We start from the raw sequence: 24,722 nt of genomic DNA, 5'->3' as shown, positions 1-24,722 counted from the left end.
AACCAGGAACAACCAGAGAGGCTCGAGCATGGCCTGGTGTATTTGCAGTGAGGCAGAGCACAGGTTAGAACAAAACCTGGAGAAGGCAAAGGGATCAGGATGTGAGAAATCTAAAGCTGCTGTGGATTCCCTGCAGGTTTGATCTACTCACAGGCAGTAAATCCACGGCCCAGGCAAGGCCTCTGCTGTGCACTGGGCTGATGTGCCACATCCTCAAACACCTCCAGGGATGGGGACTCCACCACCTCCCTGAGCAGCCCCTTCCAATGCCTGTAACGTGATCAAACCTTTTAAAATACAGCTCATTTATGCTAGTTATTTATTTGACTGTGAAATACAATTCACACTGCACTTCCAGTGTGTGTGCAGGTGCTCTGTTCTTAAATGCAAGGTCTGAGGATTTATAGTTCATATATTTCTAGGAATAAGTGTAACAGTCACTATCTCCAGATCAGCACTGTGCCTTTCAGCACATATTCTACTTGCCAAAATTAACTTGTACCTCTAAGCAAGGGTTTCTCTCCTCCCCCAACATTGTCCTGTTCATCTATTTTTATTTTCTTCTCAATAATTTTCCCTCTTGCTTCACATACTTTGGTGAAGCATTGAATATTGTCACTTTTGTTTATCCTTTACCCTGACTCCTGAATTCATTTTGATTTCCACAGCTCTGGGATTATTTCTATGAGTAATCATTATGAAATTGTACTCTGCTTTTTTACAGCTGCAAGAAATAGATACTTGTTACTGTAAGTGAAGTTCATTACAATGTTATGATCACATTAAACACCTTTAATAAGAAAGAACTGAAGAACTTTAATGCACTCTAAATAAGGTATTATTTCACCTCCATGGGATGGGTCTTTTATGTCTCTTGCTGAGCTGCTTCTGTAACCTTTTCTAACTAAAAAAATATTGTGCTATCAATCAACTGACCTTGTTCTCAAGCCCTGGTTTGTTGTCTCCACAGCTCCTGGAAAAAGGCCAGATGAGGTATCTTTTAGGATTCTATTCACAAATTTCCACTGTGGTGAGTTATTTCCATTCCCAGAGCTTCTACTTCTTCGACTGAGCTGCTTCTGTCATCTTTCCAGAGTGCCAGCTCTGGAGCAGGCATTGATTTCTGTCTATCTCCAAGGAGATCCTCTGCTTCCACAGCTAAATCTGCAGAGAAACAGAGATTTATTTTGTGGCAAGCTACTTCAAACACTGTAAGTTTATAAAAGTCCTCTGTTGGCTTTCTGTGTCTATCATGAGCTCTGCTCTCCCAGTTTGGTCACTCTGGGACAGGGGGTGTCATGTTCCTGCCCACAACAGGGATGTGGGCTCTCCTTTGTTCTGTGCCTCTCTCAGTGCCTTGTAAACCATCAGTAACCTGCTATCACAGGAACTGGAATCAAAAGGAGGAAGAGAAGATAAGAACTGGAAACAAGACTGAAAGGGTAGCAGGAGGAAATAAAACCAGTAGCATGAGAAAGTTATTAAAGAAGGAAGAGTAGTTAAAACAAAATTTGCAGGGAAAATACTCATATCAAATATATTAAGTACCTTCCATGCCTGAAAAGTGTAGAAAAAATTAAAATGGTATACATTAGCACAGCAAATGGAAATGCCAAAGCTGAGTTTTTTTGCTCAGGCCATGATAATGGACTATGAACATTATTAATTATAACATTTTCCATCCAGTGCCACACAGCTGTTGGATGTCGTCTCTCCCTGTTGAATGACAAGGTTGTGATGATGCAGCTGTCTCAGGAAGGTGTTGGGAGGTTTGACAATATATGTTTGTCAGGAGATCTGCACATCTCTCTTAGAGGTGTTGGAGCTCTGTCAGATCCTGCCATACCACAGCTCAGGGTTCTGTTATCCACATGCAGGATACTCCATGTAGCTCGTGTCCAGAGAGCTCGAGAGGGTGGGAATACTGCCCACATAGCCCAGGGCTGAACTGAGAGCCTGTGCTGCAGGTCGGATCGATGCAGAAAGCACTGTATGTGCATACAAACCCTGCGTGCATGAAGGGTTTGCATGGCGAGAAATGGCAGAGACATTTGAAATCTCTCCAAAGACGCTGCCGTGCTGGCCAGGCTGTCTTTACAGGCTGCCCCACGCAGAGTCACGATTATCCCCTTCTGCCTGGTCAAACTCCCCCGTTGAGCAGAGCACGCTGAAGGAAGCAGATGCATGGCAGCCAGAAGCCCAGAACTCCTGTTTATCCCTCTGGACGATGCCACAAGGCGGCACTGTTCAGACCCGGCGCTGCCAAATGCAATCAGGATGAAGAATTAGATTAGCGCCAGAGAAATGTCGCCTCTGTCGTTTGAAGTGGATCCTGGTCAGAAGCAAAGTTGAGTATCAAAGCACAGGCTGGAGAAATCCTGCCTCATTAAAAATTGACTTTAAGCCAATTGTCCTCTTCCTTTCTGTCTGTCTGTCTGTCTATCCCTCTCCCTTGCAAACGAGCTTACAACTCTCCCTCAAGGCAAGAGCATCACTAGTTAAGCTCTGGTGGCTTTGAAGAAATCTTTATGTGATTAGAAATGGCACACAGAGTTCCAGCCTCTTCCCGGCTCTGCATGCCAATCGCATGGGAGTATATAGGCCATGGTAAACGTATTCCATGCACAGCTCCATCTCCCTAAATCGGTGTTTAATGAGGAACCACACTCTTGCTGTGTTATTGTGGCTCTAAGGAACCACGGCTCGGCTGTGCGAGCCGAAGGAGGCCGGCGAGGTATCTCCGAGCTTAGCCCGGGGAAGGGTGTGGAATGCAGGATGGGGTGGGTGCAGATGGGATGCAGAGAAATGCCATCCCACGGGCCGTGTCCACCTTCCCCTCCGGCCAGCGCTCCCTCACGGTGCTGCGGGACGGGGCTCGTCCTGGAAACTGCCGGGGCAGCTGATCCGGGGAGCCCAAACTGCACCGCCAGGGAGTGTGTGCCAGCTCGGGCCCCTCTTCTGCCTGCAGCGATGTCGGTGTCCACCGTCACGCAGGTGCCCGCGGTTGGGAAGGAGCACCTGCATGAAGTACTGACACGGAGCTGAGGACCGACATGAGCGACGCTCGCTTTGGGCTGAGGGCTCTGCGCTTCAACAGTCCAGTTTCTCAAAGAGGGGGATTTTATTTGCAGAGCCAGGACACAAACCGTCCCGAGGGGGAGACGGCTCGGAAGGGTCTGGCTGCTCCCGGATCGGCAGGGAGGCGTCTGTGCCCCTCAAGGTGCCACGGCAGGGCTGAGGGCAGTTCATTGCGGGGCACCATGTGCGGCTGGGGACCGCTCCCCTCAGGGCGCCATGGCGGGGCCGAGGACCGCTCCCCTCAGGGCGACATAGCAGGTCAGAGGACCGCTCCCCTCAGGGCGCCATAGCGGGGCCGAGGACCGCTCCCCTCAGGGTGCCATAGCAGATCTAAGGACCGCTCCCCTCAGGGCGCCGTGCCGGGTCTGAGAACCGCTCCCCTCAGGGCAGCCTCGGCGTTCGCTCTCCCGCTCCACCGCTGCCCACCGGCCGCACCAAGCAGCCTCGGCGGGCGGGAGCCGAACAGCGCTGCCGCAGAACCGCGACTGGTCCCGGCGCTGTCCCGGGCGATATCCACGACACTGCCCTGTCCCATCCAGCCATTCCGCCCCTGCTCCGCCTCCCCCTCAGGGCGGCCGGGCCCGCCCCTTCCCTGCCGCGGGTCCGCCGCCGCCCCACAATGCCCTGCGCTCCGGCCCTCGCAAGATGGCGGTGCTGGGGGCGCCGCGGGGCCTGGTGGCCGCCGCCTCCCGCAAGCGGCGGCTGCTGCTCGCCCTGGCCCTGCTGCGGCCGCCGGCCGCCGCCGCCGCCTCCTGCGCCGCCGGGACGATAGCGGGGACCGGGCGGCGGGCCCGCAGCGCGCCGGCGGGCGGACAGGTGCGCGGGGGTGGTCGCTGAGGGAAGATGAGGGGCTGGTCCCTGAGCGGCGGTCCCTGAGGGAGGGTCAGAGGCTGTCCCTGAGGGGCCGCCGGTCCCCGCTCCGCTGCCCCCCGGCCCTGTGGGCACGGCCCGGTCCGTCCTTGCCTGCCCGGAATCGGCGCCCCCTGCCCGGGCGGGCCCTGCGGGAGCTCTCTGGGAACCAGCACTGGAACCCCCCGTGTCTGTGGATGGACGCGGGGTGTGTGCACGGGGAACCCTTGTGCTGATCCTGCCGCTCTGCAGGGAAAGGGAGTTGGAGTTGGAATGCTCTCTGTCAGCTGGGCGGGCTGTAACATGTCCCAGGGAATGATTTTTTTGTTAGAAGTAAAGAATCGAGCACATATGTCAAAGCTGTGTAAGTCATAGGCGTTTTTCAAAGCAAATGAGGAAGTGTATCCCAAAGATAGAGGGAATGAACTTATCCCAGAGACTTTCCATAAGCTCTCAGATAGCTTTGGTTTCGGTTTCCTAATAACCTTTTACCTTTTGTATTCCTCAGATTAGCACTGTTTACGAGTAGCTTTTCTTTGTTGCCTCGAGTAGTTTTCCCTGACAGGCAGAATTCTGCCGGGGACTACAGTCAGCTTCATGTTGCTTGGCAGCCGAGATGGGCAGGGCTGAAGTGGTAAATTTGAGGGGTGTTTAGTTTTGAAACTCGAGCAAGACAAGAAGGTGAGAGTTAACGTTGATGCAGATCAAATATTTTACCCGTGTATTTGCATCCATTAAAATATACCTGAGTACTCAGTATTGTCCCTGTTCCTGGAAACCCATTTCAGCTGTGAGTGAACAAATAGCAGCGTTATCATGGTGATGAATAGAAGCATTAATTACATTCCTGGTTTCCTTTTGAATGTTTTTATTTTCGTGTTGGGAATGCCGGTCCTTGCTGATCAGTTTTAATTGCCACGTGTCACTAAATGTGGATTTGCTCTAGATTTTCTGGTCTGGAAAACCAAGGCTATGTCTGTGGAATATAGCTCATCTCTCTTCCCTTTAAGTGTGTAGTCATGTTTTTGTTAGAAAGTGGTTAATGAATGCATTTTTTATGGTCTGGTGATGAATTTTCAGTTCTGCATCAAGCTCTATTTGAGTGAAAATTACAATTTATAAAGTTCAGGAGCAAGGTCTTATATTTTGCTAAATGAAAATTGCCACTTCCATTTTATGGAAGTACAAGTTTGTTTGACTCTTATCTAGCAGGAGGCTGAAACTTAAGGGTTCTGCATTTTTGGTTATAATGACCTTCAAAATTTTGGGAAATTATTTTTTAAACTTTTAATTAATTTTGCTGTTTTTTCAGCTAGTTCAAGAAATACCTGTGCCTACTCAAAGGGAGGGCACCCTGAGAAGTTGGCCAGGCACTTCAGCAGTTGTATTTCAGAGTGATTAGCCATTGATTTTTATAAATTAAGTAATTCAGCAGTTAAAAAAAAACCTTATGGAAGCAAACATGTGCATCCTGGTTTAGTTTCAGTTGTTTGATTATTTTGCTGTGCTCACCCACTAACGGGGACTGTCAATATTTTCAATGGACTTGTTCCGAAAGCTTTTCTGTATATTAAAAAAAATGGGAGGAACACACCTGGGCTTGCATTTAAAGCAACTTAATCTTGCTTGCCATGGTCCCAAGATGTGTGATTCACAGTCAGTGGGTGATGAAAGCAGTGTTTTATAGGGTGCTGTGGTGACACCTCTCAGTGTGTGTATTTGAGTGTGGGGAAAGCTCTTCCCCTCTGTTACCTTCCTGGCTGTGCTGTAGGTGCCAGATATGGGGCAGAGTTTGCACTGGTTTGTTCAGTATTTCCAGGGGCAGGAAATGTGAAATAAGTGCTCCTGATCCAGCATTTTAATCCCCCGTGGGATGGGACACTGGCAGGGCCCAGCCACTTGTGGAATGCCGAGTTGGCTCTAATGGCCTGTCTTCCCTGAAGTGTTCCAGACAGGAAGGACCTTCCTGGGAGGGCAGCCCTGAGGTGACAGAGTTACACCAGTGCTTCTCACTGCTGCCAGGAAAATCAGCTCTGCCACCACAGCTGGGCTCGAATCGGTGTAACTGCACAAGTGGCAGAGGTTTGGGACAACTCAACAGTGCACTGTGCAGCTCAGCCTGGAACAGCACAGCCAGAGCTGAACTCGTGAGGATTGAAGGAAGGAAGAACTCTGGTGAAATGTGACCATACAACGTTTGACAACTTTGCTCTTTTTTGACAAAGATCATTTTAAAGACTTGCCTGTGATCTTTCTACTCTGCTTTGCATCCATGTGGTATTTGATCCCCTGTCTTCAGAGTTTCATGCTAGTCGTAGCCTTTTTTAAGCTTATAATTAATTGTAAGCTTAATTGTATTTTCTGTGGCACTTAGTGCCGTGAGAGTCAAATACAGCAGAGTTGTTTGGGTGCAGTTGCCTCATAGATCCACATCTTCCCTCTCACTTACGTTTTTCAGTACTTTTGGTTGCAGTCTTGTAACATTTGTATCCTGAAGAGTAAAACAGCTACATTTACAGAGGGCAAAGACAGGTGTCATAAGTATTGTGGACCTATGATCAGACTTTATTTCTTTATATTGAGATCAGGGTTTATTTCCATGACCACATTTCCTTTGGTTCCCTCTCCTGCAGTTGGAGTAGACAGGAATTCATCCTGTCAAAACTCTGTGTGTTGAATTTGGGGTCTCTGCTGAGTAGGGAATTGGCATGTTGGCTCGATAAACTATGATAAGTAACCAAACAATTGCTGTGGATTTTTTTTTTCCTAGGAAGCTTGTGGGGTTTTATTTGTTTGCGTTTTTTGCAGAACAGTTTGCCTGTATCCAAAATAAAAACAATCTAAATATGGCAGTTAAATGAATCTAAAAATTAGTTAGATGAGTTTGAATGAGCTAAATGGAAAGAAAATTTGACTGGAAAGGTCCAACACCCTTTGACTAAGGATAATTATTTTGCTAGGAATCTGTCTAAGTGAAGAAATACACTGAGGAGTTTCAGGGAGAACTTTGGCAGTGGCAGAAAGCAGGGCTGTGTAAACTATTGTAACGGTAAAAAGTAAAAGAAACTTTTTTTCTTCTTTGCATTATCTTGCCCTTCCAGCTGCCAGTGATAAAGAGCATGTTCTTCTGCATAACTTAATATTCTCCCTTGCTCTGGAAGGGCTTCTAAGAGAAGTTTCAGGTAGTTCTGTTAATTTTATTTATATTTTGCCCATGTTTTTTATTTATTTATTTATTTTTACCTGAAGTCTGATCTGCTTTGTAAAATTATACTGCTGTTTATTGTCCAGACATTTCATGTGTTGGTGTGTGTTGCTGAGTTCTCTTCTCTAGACTTTGAAGGTGCAGTTGACCAGCACAATGCCTGGCAACTCTAAACCATGTGTCTCTGGTAGCCAGCAGCCTTCACTGACAGATCTGAAGCTTCTTGAATTTTAAGATCCCTTGATAGAGGAAGTATTTCTGTTGAACCATTGTTAAATGGAGCTCCAGTTAAGTTTATACAGTTCATATTGGTGACAGTTTAGTCTAGCTTTATACCAGAATATTTTCACCTTTTCTCTCATTTTCCTCCGCTCATAATTTCTTTTCTTGCCTTGCAAACTCAGCAAAATTAAATGTGGGACTTGAACTCTGCAAGGGGACTTGAATCCCACCTTCAGCTATGTTTGCTGTTACAGTTAATTTAAAAAAACCAATCCCCATCAGATGAGTGCAGCATGCCTGGAACAGTACATATCATATTCCAGAGGGAACCTTTTAAATGTGGATTTGACCTTGTGCAAATGTGTTTTATCCCTGTTGCTTGTTTGCATCTGTAGTATTTAAAGCTACTACTCACAGTCATGGCACTTTAGCAACATGACTTTTATGTGCAGTCAGTGCTAGACATCTGTTTCATTCTTTAGAGTTTATAGAATCATATCCAAAAATGCATTAAAAGGGCATGATGGTGCTGAGTCAGGCACTGAAAGTTAGGAAATGCTAGGATTCAGGTTCCCTGCATAATGTCAGAAAGGCAGAAATAAGCAGGACTCTCTCCTGCTCCTCTAAAGAAATAACCTGCTTCTTTGATCTGCTATGATAAGATTCAAGTATGGCTTTTCTTTGTAGTCCTAAATCTCTTGGGGAAAAAAAACACAGTGAGGAGAGTGGAGTTGTTTTCCTGCAGCAGGTGTGGAGAGTGGCAGGGAAAGCTCCAGCCTCGCTCCTCTGGGCACTTTTGCTGTCAATACTCTGGTGGTCAGAGGGATTATCAGTGAAGTCAGTTGTTCACCTTGTTTAATTCTTTATTTCTTCACTCAGATTTGATTTTTAGGAGGAGACGGGAGAGGATTGAAACTTCCAGGCTCAATTTTGCAAATAACCCAGTGGCAGTTCCTAGTTTCAGTCAAGGAATTGGGCTGTTTCTCTAAAGCAGGATTTGAGACCAGATCTGCTGGTGTTTCATTACAAACTGGTTCTGTGATGTTGTTTGCCTCCTACTTCAGTCAGAAGGGAACCTTGATATCCTTTGAGGTCAAAGGATGTGAATTATGAGTAACATGTTTTCCTGATGTCCTATGAGTAAACTCCAGAAGGACAGTAATTAACTTCTTTCCACTAACTGTTGGAGCATTATAATTTTTCTATGATATTTTCTGTTCATGTCACTGTTCTTGTGGAGAGTGTCTTGGTTTAGATGGAATCCTCTGTGCTGACACAAAGCTGTAAGGTTGTGAGTGTATCTACAATGAAATGCTTTACAGATGCTGCTCCTCTGTTTTACCCTGGTCTTGGGAGCATCAGGGCAGTTCACCCAGCCCAGTTAGGTCTGCTAAGGGCAAAATGTGAGATTGGGATGCTCACTTTTCCTCTGTGTATAACGCCACACAATGGAATTGTTTGGAGTAAGCAGATCACACATGGTGGTGACTTGTGCAGGAAAGGTTTTAATCTTCTTTAAAATTGTAACTTAGGATATGTGTCATAGGATAAGAGCAAAGGAATGTTTAAGGCAAGAGATCAGATAGATGCCAGTGCTGCTGTTTGTCAAGGTTAAAAATGCTTTCTTATGCTCAAGTTCCTTTTTTCCCCTTTTTGCCATTTGTCCTTTGCCGTGGGCTGGGGAGCACCATGTGTCTGCTTTGCTCTGTGGTGGTGATTGTTACACAGTGGATGGGTAATTCTGTAACAGAGCAGTCAAAGATTTACTACTGACAGTGTCAAAGATGATGTGGCACCATCAGTGCTGACCCTGTGTCTTTGCCACCAGGGAAGCAGTGCCAGTTAGTCCATCTGAGGAGAGTAAATGGTCCTTTGGAACATGGATTGCCTTGCAAGGTAACATGTAGAGCATGGCACAGTACCAGCAGTCTGTTAAGGTTGATGGATCTGTGAATATTGGGTATCTTGTGCCCTAATAACCTCAAACTTGTTGCCAGCCCTGCTCCAGTTTCTGACAGTCCCAGTGCTTCCCAATCCAGAGCTGTAGCTTTGATTTGCCTTGTGGAGACAAGCATGGCATGAACTGAGCCAAGAGGAATCGGGAATGGCAGAACCTATAAGCATAAAAATAACATTTCATGATGAAAAACGGAACAATAGACTGTTTGGAAGAGGTCAAAAGACAAGCTGGGAGAAAATGAAAATGAGACGAAAGGGAAAACTTTGGGCATTCATGGTGCAAAAGAAACAGTCTGATGGGAGTGTGGATTCAGGGAAGGGAAAGGTTCATTGTCACTAATGGAGTTTATTTTACAGCTGCTCCCCACCAGTTTGCTTTTTCTGTGGTCAGTTGTTAAAAAACAAAGCCATCTGCCTTCTTTTGGTGTTATGCTTGTTTACATGAACCTGATGAATATTCTGTGCCTGTGAAATGCATGTTCTGCAGGACTCCATTTTCACTCCTTTTTCTCCGTTTTTGTTCTGTAGATCCCACCCATTTGCAGGCAAAGATCGTGGCAGGGCCTGGCAGGGGATTACTCAAGGCCATTTCTGGAGCCTTCAGAGGTGGGTGCAGTTGGTTCTTTCAGTTTAATCTGCTGGTTTGGTTGTGGTTTTTTTCGTAATTTCACTGTTTGTGGTTCTGAAGTGCAGGAGGTTAAATGGCAAGGTGTGTTTCTACCCCTAGAAGTCTTTCTGAATCTTTAGAAACTAATATTACAGTAACTTTGAAAGAAGAGTCCTTAAAAATGCAGGTCTTGTGTGTTGATACTTGAATTCACATTGTCAAGCATGGGAAATACCCAGGTAAGGGATACCCAGGCACAGGAGATTGAGTTTTCCTTGAGTGTGCAGGGCCTTATTACTTTAAAATTCTGCTTAGGTTGTAGAATATTCTCATTACTGAATGCCAGGATATCAGGCTCTTACCCCTGGGAGGTCTGCTTGCCTTAAAACTAGTGCAAACATAAGGAAGGTGCAATTTTTGCAGTTCATGGAATAATTATGACACATAATGAAGCTAAGAAATGTATTTATCTTGCTTTTCTTTTTGGTTTTTAATTATAAAATAATAACCTCTCACTGGTTATCACAGAACTGACTTAAGCAGCTAAAATCTTTTGAAGGTCATTGGGGCTTCAAAGCATAAAATCTGCTTAGATTATTTTTTATAATGTTTTTCTTTAAAATGTGAAAAGTCACATTTTGATTTGGGAAACCCTGGGGTCTGCTATCAACCAACAGACATCAAATGGGATTCCTAAAGAGCTCTTACACAACTTGAACCTCAAAATTGTCAACAATGTAGCAAATCTTTCAAACAAAATGGGGATCACTTTCGGAAAAGCTTTACCACATCCACTGTTCGTGGCAGGCACTTGGAAATTGAACCTGGAGAAGTGCCTGGTGGTTGGGAGTTGTTATTTTTTAGTGCATCTCCGTGTGGGAATAAATTCCGAGCTTTCCTCTGCGGAGTCTTGACCACATGCTGAGAGAAGTGGGCATTTGTTTTTAACAAGCAGGTTCTTTTCCAGACTGCCCCTGTACATGGATTGCAGCAGGGGCTCTGGGCTGGGATAATTTGTACCTGACTTACTGCACCAATAGGCCATTCCCATCCTGGGAGGAAAGAGGAGTGTAAGGTGCATTTATCTTATTTATTTTGCCCGCAAGTAAAATTACTCTTATGTACATGGAAAGAGTATTATTGCTGAAATGTGTTCCACTTCAGATAAAGTGCCTTCAGAAGGCACTTTAATGTGCCTGAGAATGGTTATCCCCCAAAACTTCAAGGTTTTTTTCTATGTTCTTCAGTCCATTTTCAATTTTTAGGTGTCCTTTTAACTGAAATATTTAAGGGTCTGTTGTCTTTACCTCCTGCCTGCTTGGAACGTGCTCTTTGCTGCCAGAGTTATAGTCCCTTTCTTATTATTGTTTCCTTAAGCAAGGCAAGGATTTTAGAGAGAGGGAAAAATCTTGACTAAAGCAAGCTGATACAGATGGAGGATGGGGGAGGGAAAATGGACCAGTAGTTGCTCTTTCTGTTGGCTTTTATGTGCCCGTTTCCTGAGGTTCTTGCAAATTGACTCTTCATTTTCACCCAGATCCTGCCCAGGTGGCGACTGCTAGAGAAGAGGATGTGTTGGCACGGCCATGCAGGTGGAGGGCTTCACACAGACCCAAAGGAAGGGGTAAAACATGGCTTTGTTACTATTGCTTTTTAAATAAAAAATGTTATCAGCAACAATCTGTGCAAAACTGTATCGGTAGATATGTGAGTGGTGCAGTGGAGTAGGTGCAGTTTAATTGTCAATGTAGACTTGCTAACTCTTAAATCACCAAATGTTTGTAATAACTGTTCAAGGGCTTAATTTGTTTTATTAAAAATACAATTTAATGTTACACCCCCCTTTGAAATTGGCCTGTGTTATGTAAAATTCTTTTGATGGAAACTATGTTCTAATATTTTACTCTGGTTTGCTCCTTTTGTTTGTGACTTGACATTCAGGGTAGTAGAAATCAGCTTGTGGGTACCAGTCAGTGCACCAGTTGGTAAAATCACACTTGCAGTAGGAGGGGAGAGTAATTGAACTGTATATATTTTTACTTGGATTTAATATTAATGCATCTGTTATATTTTGATTGTATTTCTATTCAGGGGGCACACATTAAAGTAATGATGGTGGTATGTAAGGAGAAGAAGTATCTTTTATTAGCCCAAATGATTCCAGTTAGAGGCAGCTTTGGGTTAGAGCAACATGGGATCAACCTGTGTGATTAAAATTGCCAAAGCAAAGCTCTTGTGTTTACCTAAGTTTGATCTTCTCATTTCCTGGGCAAACTTATCTCTGGTGCTTTGTGTGTTTGCAGAACGGTTCTGTGTGATGGGTATAACTTGTTCAAACTCGGGTGGGATCTTCCTAAAATTAGTGAGGACCACCTTGAGGACAAACTGAGTCTTCAGTGCGGGGTCTTTCAGAGCTTCTTTGCTGATATTTAAGTGCTCTGAGGATGCCTTTCCTACAGCCTCATTTGTAAAGTAACTGAAAAGTTATACCTAAATTTTCCTCTTAAATTTTCATCTCAGAGTTGTCCCTTCATTGAATTCCAACCTGTTTGTGTCACAGGCAGAAGTCAGGAGAGGTGTGTGTTTTATAGTAAGAGGGAATTTCATAACCTGAAGTGCAGCCAGCTTGTTTTGGCAAACATCTGTGATCTTTTCTGCACGAGGCACGGGGGGCAATGGAATAATTGGCCATCTCCAGTCAGGGGCACCACTGGCTCTGCATGTAACATTAACTTCAGACTCGTTTTGAGGCCCTCCTTGCCACAGGTATAGGCTCTTTTCAGAGACATCCTAGGAAAAACAGACTTCAAAGCTAGCAGGTTATCCTTCTTTCTTTCACATTTACATTTCAGGGGTTTCTCTGCTCAGAAAGGAAATGCAAAGTTCAAAACACTAGTAACCTTAAGGAATCCTGGATGTTCCTTAACTTTAGAACTCACTAGGAATAGGTTATCCAGAAATTTTGATGCCAGGTGATATTTTTTTTTTAGTTTACTGGGCAATGTAAATATTCCAGTGGCATTCTCTCTTCACTCATTACTTGCAGCTATTCCTGTGTAAAGCAATTCCCTGAGGTTTTTATTCCAATAAAGGATGGTTAATGCAGGACATTGCCGGTTAAGGCAGTTGTCCAACTACACAAACATCAGCTGCTAGGATTGTCCAGGAGAAAGCAGCAAGAGTTGTAGAAGTTGTAAAATGTGTAAAAAGTGGAAGAAAAAACAAAATAAGATTGTGTGCAAATGCCAGGAGCTTCTCAGCAAGTATCAAGGGAAGGAAATCTGATATTCCAAGTGCAGTTCTTGTATTTCATGTATACATGTACTTGTATTCAGTGCATAAAAATACTGGTGCCCAATTTACCCATTTTCCCCTGGGACTATGCTTTTAGGAGAAGTGCAGGTGATACCCATGTCAGCTGTATTACAGCTTTCTTTATTCCAGAATGGCTTTTTTGCCAAACCAGCCTGTCCTTTTGGAATCTGACTTTGGGAGTGATGTTTTAAATTGCCCCTTTTGTAGCAGCTGCAGGGGTACAGAACTGAATACTGAGGGTAAACACAGAGTGAAGGGCATGGAAACCAGCACTGTTCTTTACCAGCTTTGGGGGTTGTGTGTTAATCTTTTGTACACAGAACAAGACAGGAATGAAAACTGGGACCTGGCATGATGCTAAGCAGACATACATTCCTTTCTGATGGAAAGGCTGGTGATGAGGATGGAACCCTGATAACCATTTCACTCAGCTGCTCCTTAGTTTTTGGTTATCACTTACTTTCTGTGGAGGGGAGGGATAGTATGAAGACAGAGGACTAAGTGCCTTTTCCCCCAAAGTTTGGAAGGAAACTCAGGCCCTGCTTTGACATTTATTTAAGCTGATAAAGCATCTGAAACAAGAATCCTCCCCCACCTTGGTGTTCTGCTCTGTGGGTCACAGTGTGGTCAGGCAATGACCAGTGTGAAGGGATGGAGACTGGGAAGAGGAATGAAAACCTTCTTTTTCCCCCATCTTTAGGTGTTTCAAAAGGTCCAGAACCTTCATAGGATGGGTAGAGGGGACAGCAAGATGTTCAGTGCTCTTTCTTTTGCCACTAGTTTTCAGTGTTTGGGAGTGTTTTGAAAACATGCTGCATTCAAAGAGAGGAAAAGACTTTTCTTCTTTGCTCCCTGCTGGATTAGGTTTATAATACCTTTCCTTCCACTCCTTCAATCTCTGTAGAGAGAGACCTTGAAAGGAAATGTAAAACATTACTGCCATTTAAAAGGAGGTAAAATAAATGCATCTCTTAACCTTTTTATATACCTCAGAGAATCAAAAAAGGGCCTGAGTCCATTGAACAGATTGCTCATTTTAATTCTTAATGTTGCCACTTGCATATTTAAACAATTTTTAACTCATGTTTCTGTACAACAGTAACATTTATTTCATGGTAAACTTTGATGTAATATGTGTGCATTTTGCATCCTTTGATATTTCTTCTTGTTCCTTTGCAAGGCCTTTGGCAAATGACTGGCTGCCTTCTGACTTTTTTCTGAACAGATTTACTTCTGTCACCATTCAGAGCCATGAAAAAAGGAAATAGATTCCTTGTTTGCAGCCAGTGTATTTTGTTCCTTTTAATAGGTTTTCTGTGCAAAGTCTGCCTAGCCAATAGCTACATATAATTAGAACTGCTCTGATTGCAGCAGCATCTTTTGTGTTAATGTAATATCAATTTTTTTTTAACTTCCTTTTAACCTGTAAGTGGTGATCAAAGATGTTTTCCAAATGTTTGAACTGCTTTTTATGCATATCCATGGCTCCCATGGAAAGATCCATATGTATGCTGCAGCAGATACCTCCATCTCCTGAGTGGGTCAGACACTTTCTCATCCTCTCCCCACTTACAAATCTTCCGTATATCCATTTTCTACCCATCATTTGAGATGTGCTTATCCTCTGTAATGCTCCAGTTCATTTGCAGTTGTTGACAAAATGCCACCTTTGCTCTTCTTTGAAGCTGTGACTGGAAACACTGAGATGAATTGCCTGGTGCTTTTAAAAGCTTGTTTTTATAGGATTGGCTTCCCTGGTTGCCTCAGCAATTTTACCTTTTAACAGACCTCTCCATTCTTGCTTATTCACCCTGGACCTTAACAGAGTATTTCTATTCTAATTTAGTTTATCCTCAAGCTTTAAGATACATTCTAAAGACTCCTCATTTGTACTGACTTCCATCATGAAGAATCACCTTTAAAAGGTGTTGCACTAATTCTGGTTCCCATCTGTCCCCCCCAACTTTAAAATATTGCCTGAAATGGAGAGATTAGCAGCCCTTGCTGCCCTCCCTTCAGTTTTAGATAACCCTTGTTTCTTTTCAAGTTAACCCCAGTGCAGCCAACCCAGAAAAGCAAGTTGTTGCTACTTGTTCTTTGTTACTTCATGTTCTCTTACTCTTGATTAGGAAATGTGGTTTAGGCTGCAGAGAACTGAGCTCATGAGTTTAGTGGAATATATCTCAATATATGCCAGTGATACTGATGTCTGTCCATCTGGAAAATAACCTCCATTTCTGTAAAAAAATACAACAACAACAAAAAATACAACCACCACAGCACAACTTCAACACAAACCAAAAAAGGAATATTTTTCAAGATGGTTTGTTAACTGGGTTGTGGCCTTTAGAGCCAAGTTTGAGGTCTGGAGGAGAACTGAAGAGTTCAGTTAAAACTGATGTAATCAGTGAAGCCGACGTGTGGCCATGGACATCACCTGCCTCCAGAATCCTTATTGCCCAATGTCAGGGAATGTTCTCCACTCTACTTAGGTTTATTGTAGACCTTTCAGACCTCCATCTTGCCTTAGGTTTTTCTGTTGCTTCATTGATTTTTTTTCTTTTTTTGCATTTCCCTCATGTTGTTTCTAAGCTATTTTAAAACTTCTTTCAAGAAGAACCAACAGGGCCTTGCCTTTCATACAGAAATTTTGAGAACATAAAGAAGGGTCGGTTTATTTGCTCTGTGAGGTATTTCAGAGTGGTGAATTGTGGCTCTCTGTATTCCAGTTCCAGCCAGCTAAACTGGCACTCTGGAGAGCACGTGAATTAAGAACAACTCACCAGCTTTAGCAGCACGTGATGGATATAAACATACAAACAGCTTGAGATTTTAACGGGCAGTCCTGCTCTCAAACATTCTGAAGTGCCTGTTGCCTATCCAATAAAACACAGAAGAGATGTAAATACATAAAATTCCTTCTCATTTGTGCAGTTGTTTTGCTTCCTGAGGGGGGTGTGTTTGCCAAGTGCCTTTGCTCTCTCCCACAGCTGCGGGAGATCGACGCCGGGAAGATCGTGCGGGCGATGCTGTCGTACGTGTGGCCGCGGGACAGGCCGGACCTGCGCGCCAGGGTCGTGCTGTCCCTGGGCTTCCTGGCCAGTGCCAAGGTGAGAACACACACCCTCTGTCACACTCACTGCTCATCTGCACAGGGGCTGACTGGCTGTCTTGTATTTAAGGCATTTACGCTCTTAGGATGTCCCTTCCCTGTGCGAGGTGCGTATAGTGCTAAAAATAACAGCTTGGATTTCTGAACGGGCTGTGTCTGCAGGGGATGTGTGTTTAGGGAGAGGATGGGGACAGCCAGAATTTTTATTTCCATTGCTTTATTTCTGTTCCATTAGGTTAGCCCAGGATTTTCCATTGCTGATTAAGCTGGATCTCAGGGAAAGGTTCTTCCCCTAGAGGGTGGTTGGCACTGAACAGGCTCTCCAGGGCAGTGGGCACAGCCCCAAGGCTGCCAGAACTCCAGGAGGGTTTGGAGGATCCTCTGGGGCACAGGGTGGGACTCTTGGGGCTGGGTCTGTGCAGGGCTGAGGGTTGGACAGGATGGTCCTTGTGAGTCCCTTCCAGCTCAGCACATCCTGTGATTCTGTGAATCATTTACCTCGGAGATCACAGGAAGCTGAGTTAAAGGTTGCCTACAGACCTTCTTGTGTGATGCTGGATATGTCAGACAGGATTTCTTCAAGGCTCTGTGTCCATTCTCAACCCTGAACTTGAGCAATGTGGTGGTACCTGCTCACAGCTCTTGCTTTTCCTATGGAAAAGGAGATTTGACCTACAGTCCTTTGATATTCCTCTATGAGATGACAGTGCAGTTTTATTGGTTTTAATATGAAAGAAGCTGTGTAACTAATGTTGTGTGTTTAAGAACCTTGCTTTCATTCAAGTGATTTTTCTTGTAGCCTTGATTGTGAAATGGAGGGTTGCTCTTACCTGTGCTCTTGCCTGCAACAAAATCAGTGTTCATTTGTTCTTACAAAGAATTTGGCATGCAAAAGCTTCCTGCACATTAATGGAGGATATATTTCAAATTTGGTGCAAACCTTTTAAAATAGTTCAGAAGTGCAAATGTTAACTTCGTGCCAAAAAAATTCTTACTGTAAAAAAAAAACCAAACCAACAAAAAACCCCAGGAAATAATTTGATTGCAAAATATTGGGAGAAATTTTGTGAGTTCCATTGAGGCATCCAGGCTCTAATGGGTTGCTTTGAAGTATGGTAATTTTTACCCAACATAGAGCTAATCTTAGTGGCTTGCTGAGCCAAAGCAAGTACTACTTGGCAATGAGTTGTAGCACTTAGCTCATGGCATTGGCAACTTAGGAGCACTCAGCACCATTGCCATGTTGTGAAAAGAGAGAAGAAACAAATTTCAGCTGTTGTGGGTGTTAAAAGAGGAGTACTTGGGAGAGAAATGTGCTCCTCTATTTGAGCTGCAGAGGAAAGTCCAGTCCTGTGGTGTGCAGCTCTTTCTCAAGAGCTGGTTATCTCTCAGGTACTCGTGGGCACTGTCCACAGCAGATATTGTGGGTTGTGCTGCTGTTCAGGACGTTGCTGATAATGCAGGTGATGACATGCAGAATATGGCAGGTCTGTGCAAGAGAACTTCTCCCCTTTTTGTGTCCTGTGCAAAATACACAGCAATGCTTTCCATCAGTTAAAAACCCTTGGGGAAACTCTGCTCCAAATGCAGGTGCCTGAGGTTCTATAATGTAGATTTACCAGGTGGATATGAAAATTCTTCTAGCTCTTTTTAAAGCCTCTTTTTAGTAATGTTAATAATAATAAACTGAAGGCAGTTACTAAATGTTTGAAGTCCTCTTTTCTTCTCCCCCCCTTCCCTAATTTATAGTGTTATATGAATATGATGGAGAACATGAATCCAGCATCTAATCCTACCTTTAACAAGTCTATTTAACCTTACCTTTAACAAGTCTATTAATGTTTCAAGCAGCTTTCTGGGGTGTTATGAAAACAAAATTGATGAGCAGGATGCCTGCAAATAGCTCTATATTTGGTGTAAAACAGAATTATTGTATTTCTACTGGGAGAGAGAGGTGTTTCCCCCATCAAAAAATCAAACACCTAATTACCCTTTGGGGAAGTAACTGGATGTTTGGATCTCTTAAATATTCTCTTAAATTTCCCACTTCAGATTTGTACAAGGCAGCCTGGAAGCTCTGATGTCCAGAGCAGATTCCCAGAAGCCAAGCAGAAAACCTGTTGAGCTTTGCCCAGGTTTTAGGAGATGCTTGTTAAAGCCAAAGTGTTTTGTGAGAATGTTTGTTTTGGCAAGTAAGAATTTCATTGGGAAAACACATAGCAAGCTCTCTGTGGAAAATATAGATTATAACTGGCTGGAGTGAAAAATTTCATGGATGTCTTCCATCTGTCCTTTGCTCCTGATCTTTGTTTTGTTCTGTCATTACAAAGCTGTGCTGAACATCTGCAATTTAAACAGTTACCCCTCGTCTCCTGAGCTGAGCTCACTCTTACTCTGTGGAAAGAACTTCTCTTAAATTGCTTCAGACTTCACACGTGCTAAGTGTGTGTGTAGTGATTGTGACGTAACAGAGCTGTGGTAAGCCTGGCATATCTCTGAGCCCTGAGCGTCTGCTGCTCTTGCAGAGCAAACAAAAGGTCACTGTGTCCTCAGAAAAATGAAGTACAGGGTAGTTTACCTGTGGCTTTCCTGGACCGTGTGTAATTCTGTGAACTTTCCTCACTGTGCCGTTTGGGAGCCCTTTGTTCTGGTAGCTCGTGAGGTTAATTACAATGCACAGACCACACGAGCAGTTCGGTGAAGTTTCTCTGCAGTTTAATTGTGTCACCACAAGAACACCAGCACGTTCTCCTCCTCACTGCATTTCTTTGTTCACTGTGGAACCAAGGGAATCCTGGATGTGAAGGATTTGTTTAAAGGCTGCTGCTCCTGAGGGGTTTCAGAGAGAACTGTGTGATTGTGATGACTCTACCAGTCACCTGCCCTGGTAAGAAATACTTCTGTAAGCCTTTGGGCCGTTTTCTTCTGAGTTTGACAGAAGGCTTTGGGGAGGTTTTATACCTCTCTGTTGATGAAGTTAGGTTTCCAGTTAAAAGACAGAAGCTGTAGGGTGGCCTCAGTTTTATTCTTAGAAAACTCCAGAGGAATAACAGAGGACAGGTAGGTTATAAAATTCCCAGCCCCAGGAAAAATATTAGGAGTTCACACCCTGTTTGATTTGGTTACTTCCCCACAAAACAGCTGGAGATCGTTCCTCCTTTTCCTGCTGTTTGAGAAATAATTTGTCTCTTTAAATCTTCCAGTTCAGTAAAATTCACTTTCCAAACAAAAGCCAGTTTGTGTGCAGCTACTACTGAAGAGCCTGCAGTTACAATCTGTCTTGACTCCCTTTGTGGGGCCCAGTTGCCTGTCATTGAGCAAATGATTGTGATTTTTGGTTCCTTTTTTGTCTCCACGTAACCGCTGGTGGGATTGCGAGCCTTCAAAGCCAGCTTTTAGTCTGGCTTTTTATGACAGGATGGAGTCTGCTCCGGGGCTAGTGAGGTCCTTTCTTCCTTGGAAGATTTGTTGTATTATTATGACACGCTTTAAATTTTTACCTTAAATATTTATAGCCTGTGTAGACGTGTGTGTGTGATCTGCAAGATGCCAGAGGAAGGCAGGTGAGAGGAGTACACAAGGCAGTCTCTGTGTTGTCAGACACCAGAATTAGCCTGCTCAGGTTTGCTAGATCTCATTTTTCTCTCTCCCATGTTTTGTCTTCTCGACTGAGGTGTGTATAACAAATGCTTCCTTTACTTTTCTCTTTCATCCCTTCTTCTTGTGTGGCTGCCGAGGAGCTGGGTTCAACACATGAGTATGACAAAAATCACTTGTCACCTCTGTCAGCCTGCAGTGGTTTTTTGGCCTGGTGGTCACAGACCAGGCTTGTGTTATTCATGAGCCAGAGAAGTCTTCCAGACTATCTGCATTTCTCCTGACTGCTAATTCAGGAGCAGGGATGGCTTGGCTGAGGAGGCAGGACACAAGGGTGGAATTACAAATTTCCACTGCGTGCAAAGATAACAAAATCTATCTGATCAGCGAAGCTTGTGCTGTGATCTGGGTGTCTGAGCCCTTTCTGGGGGCTCAGGTGGAGTTAGATAATTGGAATAAACCTTTAGCTTTTCGAGAAGTTTCAGGTGAGAAGTATTTAAAATTGTTGGTTTTTTTTTCTTACTGGAAAAAGTCTAGTTCAGGTCATTTAAATTTGAAGAATCTCTGAAGTCAGGTGCTTCTTCCCTCATCTGCACCACATTTTACAGCTGCTTTAGTAGCCTCTCTCCCACAAGGGGTGTGGAGATTTCTGTTTGTACCTCCCCAAAGGGAGCTGCTGGATGTGTACCTTTATATTGGAGCAGAGATAAATTCAGTCATCTTCATGTCAACGTTTCTCATTGAATTATTGGCAGAAGAAGAGTTCACTGTGTACCAGTTTTATCTTGTTGGGGCTCAGCCTGTCACTAATTCATCATCTTTATTAAACAAGAAACACTGGGAAGAGCTGTTTGCCTTAAAAGTAGTGTAGTCCCATGGGGGACTAGAGATGATGTTGCACTGTCAACTTAAAACAGTGCGGTCATTAAAGACAATGTTTGAACCCATTTAAGGATGATTCATTACAGTGCAACCTGCTGCTAAATGTGGGCAGTTGAGCTGGGGTGACTTCATGGGTGCTGTATTTGCTTTCCAGTAAATTCAGGCGAGGATAAGCTATTAATTCAAACCCAGAAATAGAAAATGTACAAATTCATATTAAAAGAGTCTCTGTAATGGGAATTGTTATCAAGCTTTCAGGCATTAGGCAGAGGAGGGATGCCTGTATAGATACATTGTGTAAGACAATTGTTTTTCATGGTAGATTTTCACAGTCTACCAAGGTGTGCTTAAAGCTTTTTGTTCTGTGCCAGCAAATCTAGAGAGAGAAATGTGAATTTATGCAGAAGGCTGAAATTTTGTTTCCATTACTGTGAACGTGATCTCATTGACTTAACAAATGGAGTAGGAAAGGCCTGTTTCTAATAATGGCCTCTCATTTCTTGCTATAAACTTTGTAAGATTAACTTTTTTCTTTTTTAAATGACTGGAAAGCAGACTGTCTTGATTGCTAATGAAATGCAATACCGTGCTGCCTTGTTCTTATTCAAGCTTTACCCTCCAGGAGTCAGAACAACTATAACCTGAGACCAGGCTTTAAATTTCATTTAAAACTCTATTGGGAAGAATTATATCGATGTAAAAGAAGACATTTCTGCAAAATTGTGGGCTGTTACTGGTGAAATTAATTGTGAGTGGAGAACAGCAGTTTAAAGAATACATCTCTTCTCTTTAAATGGACTTTAAAATATATCTGTAGTTGTATTTCAAAACTACCTGTAGCTTAGTGTAGTCTGGTGAAGAATAAAATCCCTGCAGAGAGATTTGTGAGAATCTGCAGCAAATCAAGACAGTCTGCATTACAATATTCTTATTTTCTCCTGAGAAGTCTCTCCCAGGAAAACCTGTTCTTTGTCATGTTGCTTGTCACTGGAACACACATTTTTGTTTATACTGGGGAAGGGAGGGGGCATCTGAGACTTCCACAACTCCAGTCTTTTAAAAATGGAGCTGTTACTGAAGGACTCTCAGGCTGCCCTGGGGACATTCCAGAGGGATGTGTTTGAGGTGGCACCTGAGCTTTCAGCTGGTTCTCTTTTCAGTCACAAACTACCCAGCAACAACCTCGCCCAGGTGCCCTCAGATCTCATCGGTCTCCTCTCAGGAGTACTCTAGATTATGCTGTACTGAGAATTTGGAGGTGGGTTTTTTTAGTGTATTTCATAGGAGAGACACAGGGAGAAAGGAGAAAATGGATTCCTTTCTCATTTGCCTTTAAATCTTTTGCCTGAAACACTGTCTAAAAATTTAACAGCACAAATTCCAAAAATTAACTTTTTTTTTTCTTTCGTGCTATAGTTTACAAAAATTGTCAAAACTCCAGTTACTCCCTGTGTCTTATTGGTATGAATTGGTGATGTAACAATGGAACATTAACAAGATGTGAGAATTTTATGTTTCCTGGAAGGTTTTCAGTCTTTTTTTGTGCTGCATCACACAAATAAAAAAATCCTAAAGTTGGTGTGTTCACATATCCAGCTGTTTGGGTTTTACAAGCAGGGGGGACCCCTCTATTAGAGGAGATGTGTTTGGGGTTTGCTGCTCTCCCAGGGATGTGCAGTGAGGGACAGGCTGAGGATGTGACTTGGGCATTTTGTTTCAAATCTCCTATTTTTAAAGCAATTTGTGGTTTCCTGTAGACTGTACAGAAAGTTGTTTGTGCTGCTGTGCCAAACCCCAGGCTTGGTGTAGATAATGTTTATAGTGATGTTGCAAATGGAAAGCATCATTTAATTCCAAGTTGGTGTTAACAGTCAGGGAGAATGTTGTGCTGGAAGTAAAGAGCCATCCACCTGCACGAAGTGTTTGAGGACTAAATAAAACAACAACAGAGCAGTTTCACAAACAACAGTCATGGACACTGAGATGTTTTAATGCATGTGGACTAATTGTTGTTCTCGTGCTTTCAGGCCATGAATATCCTGGTTCCCTTCATGTTTAAGTATGCAGTGGACAGCCTGAACCAGGTGTCTGGGGACGTGCTCAACCTCGGCGATGCCCCCAGCACGGTGGCGACCCTGGCGACCGCTGTTCTCGTGGGCTGTGAGTGACATTCCCGAAGCTGGGGGGTGGGAATGTCCTTCAGGAAGGGAGGGAACAGCAGAGCTTCTGACCTTTGCACTGCTGAGCACAGTGGAGGGTTATTTCATGGATCCACAGAACAGTTTGGGTTGGAAAGGACCTTAAAGCTCATCTCATTCCACCCCCTGCCATGGGCAGGGACACCTTCCACCAGCTCAGGTTGCTCCAAGCCCCATCCAACCTGACCTTGGACACTTGCAGGGATCCAGGGGCAGCCACAGCTGCTCTGGGCAACCTGTGCCAGGGCCTGCCCACCCTCACAGCCAGGAATTCCTTCCCAATGTCCCATCTCACCCTGCCCCTTGTCCTGTCCCTCTATCCCTTGTCCCCAGTCCCTCTCCAGCTCTCCTGAGCCCCTTTAGGCCCTGCAAGGAGCTCTCAGGTCTCCCTGGATCCTTCTCTTCTCCAGGTGAATCCCCCAGCTCTCCCAGCCTGGCTCCAGAGCAGAAGGGACTCCAGCCCTCATAGCATCAGAACTATTTCATAGTTGCTCTCTGTTGATGTCTGTTCCCAATATTCTCTGACCTTGCTTCTGGTTTTCCAATTAAAAAATGAAATAATGCTTACAGAAATTATTCTTGATTAAAAATCCTGCCCTTTCTCATAACCAGCTGCAAAAGAAACTGATTTAAATGTGCACACAATGATTTGTAAATGAAAAATTGCATAAAGCTTGGACCGATTAAGTATAAATTACCTTTGAACTAGGAATGTTGAAAATATATAAAGAATGAGTCTGGTGTAATTTCATGCATGAAGGGAAGTTGAAAATATAATTATTTTCATTTTGTAAAAGTTTTTCATCCTTTTTTAGATGGTATCTCAAGAGCGGGGGCAGCATTATTTAATGAAGCAAGAAATGCAGTATTTGGGAAAGTAGCTCAAAATTCCATCAGGAGGATCGCCAGGAACGTTTTCCTGCACCTTCACAACCTGGACTTGGCCTTCCATCTGAGCAGGCAAACAGGAGCTCTGTCAAAAACCATCGACAGAGGCACGAGGGGCATCAGCTTTGTCCTCAGTGCTTTAGTGTTCAATCTGGGACCTACAATGTTTGAAGTGGCTCTGGTCAGTGGGATTCTGGTGAGTGCTGTCTGTTCACTGCTGGAATTGTCTCATTTAGGGATAATACATTGATTTGCTCTTACCAAAGCCTACTGAGTGTTAATAATAATAGAATTTCAAAGGTGGTTGTGAAAGCAACTCCTGTAAAGGAGAACAATCCACCATTTCCAAATATTAATTCCTTTGAATCAACTTAATTTAAAATTATTTGCATGTATAACTCCTGTCTTCAGCCAGTGATATTTATGTGGATAAGCATTTTCCATGCTTTTCTTCAGAATTTGAAGGTTGGACTTGATGATCTCTGAGGTCTTTTCCAACCTATGATTCTATGAATTGTCGGAAAAATGAAATCAGAAAAGTAAACTATGCACACAAATGTCAAATATATCCAGGTAAAGAGGGAGGAAGCAGAATATAAATGTCCAGGAATGTTGTGGACTAGCATGTTGATGACAGAGAAGGGAGTGATTATTGGTTCTTTCCTGTCTTTTTTTTTTTTTCATCCAGAACTTCAAAGTGAAAATTAGCTTTTGGAAAATTGGCTTCTCCTTCTTGCTTAATAAGCTCCATTTTAATCTTTTCTTTTATAAAAACACATTTCCTGTGTTTGAAATCAGGATCTTTGGGTA

The 24,722-nt window shown here is 43.6% G+C and overlaps 1 protein-coding gene across 1 annotated transcript in view; it reads left to right on the top strand.

Annotated features, from left to right (window-relative positions):
- Positions 1-3,723: 3,723 nt before the first annotated feature.
- The window catches only part of ABCB7 (ATP binding cassette subfamily B member 7), a 34,407-nt gene continuing 13,408 nt past the window's right edge, over positions 3,724-24,722 (top strand). Inside the window, exons 1-6 of the mRNA XM_050310371.1 lie at positions 3,724-3,894; positions 9,842-9,919; positions 11,458-11,544; positions 16,226-16,345; positions 22,854-22,986; positions 23,840-24,108. Of these exons, the coding sequence (XP_050166328.1) occupies positions 3,724-3,894; positions 9,842-9,919; positions 11,458-11,544; positions 16,226-16,345; positions 22,854-22,986; positions 23,840-24,108 (858 nt within the window). The remainder of the gene's footprint in view (positions 3,895-9,841; positions 9,920-11,457; positions 11,545-16,225; positions 16,346-22,853; positions 22,987-23,839; positions 24,109-24,722) is intronic.

This window comes from Myiozetetes cayanensis, unplaced genomic scaffold, assembly GCF_022539395.1.
Source record: "Myiozetetes cayanensis isolate MyiCay16 unplaced genomic scaffold, myiCay2020 scf15, whole genome shotgun sequence".
In the NCBI taxonomy this organism is placed as follows: domain Eukaryota; kingdom Metazoa; phylum Chordata; class Aves; order Passeriformes; family Tyrannidae; genus Myiozetetes; species Myiozetetes cayanensis.
This window is presented reverse-complemented; position numbering and strand designations above follow the sequence as displayed.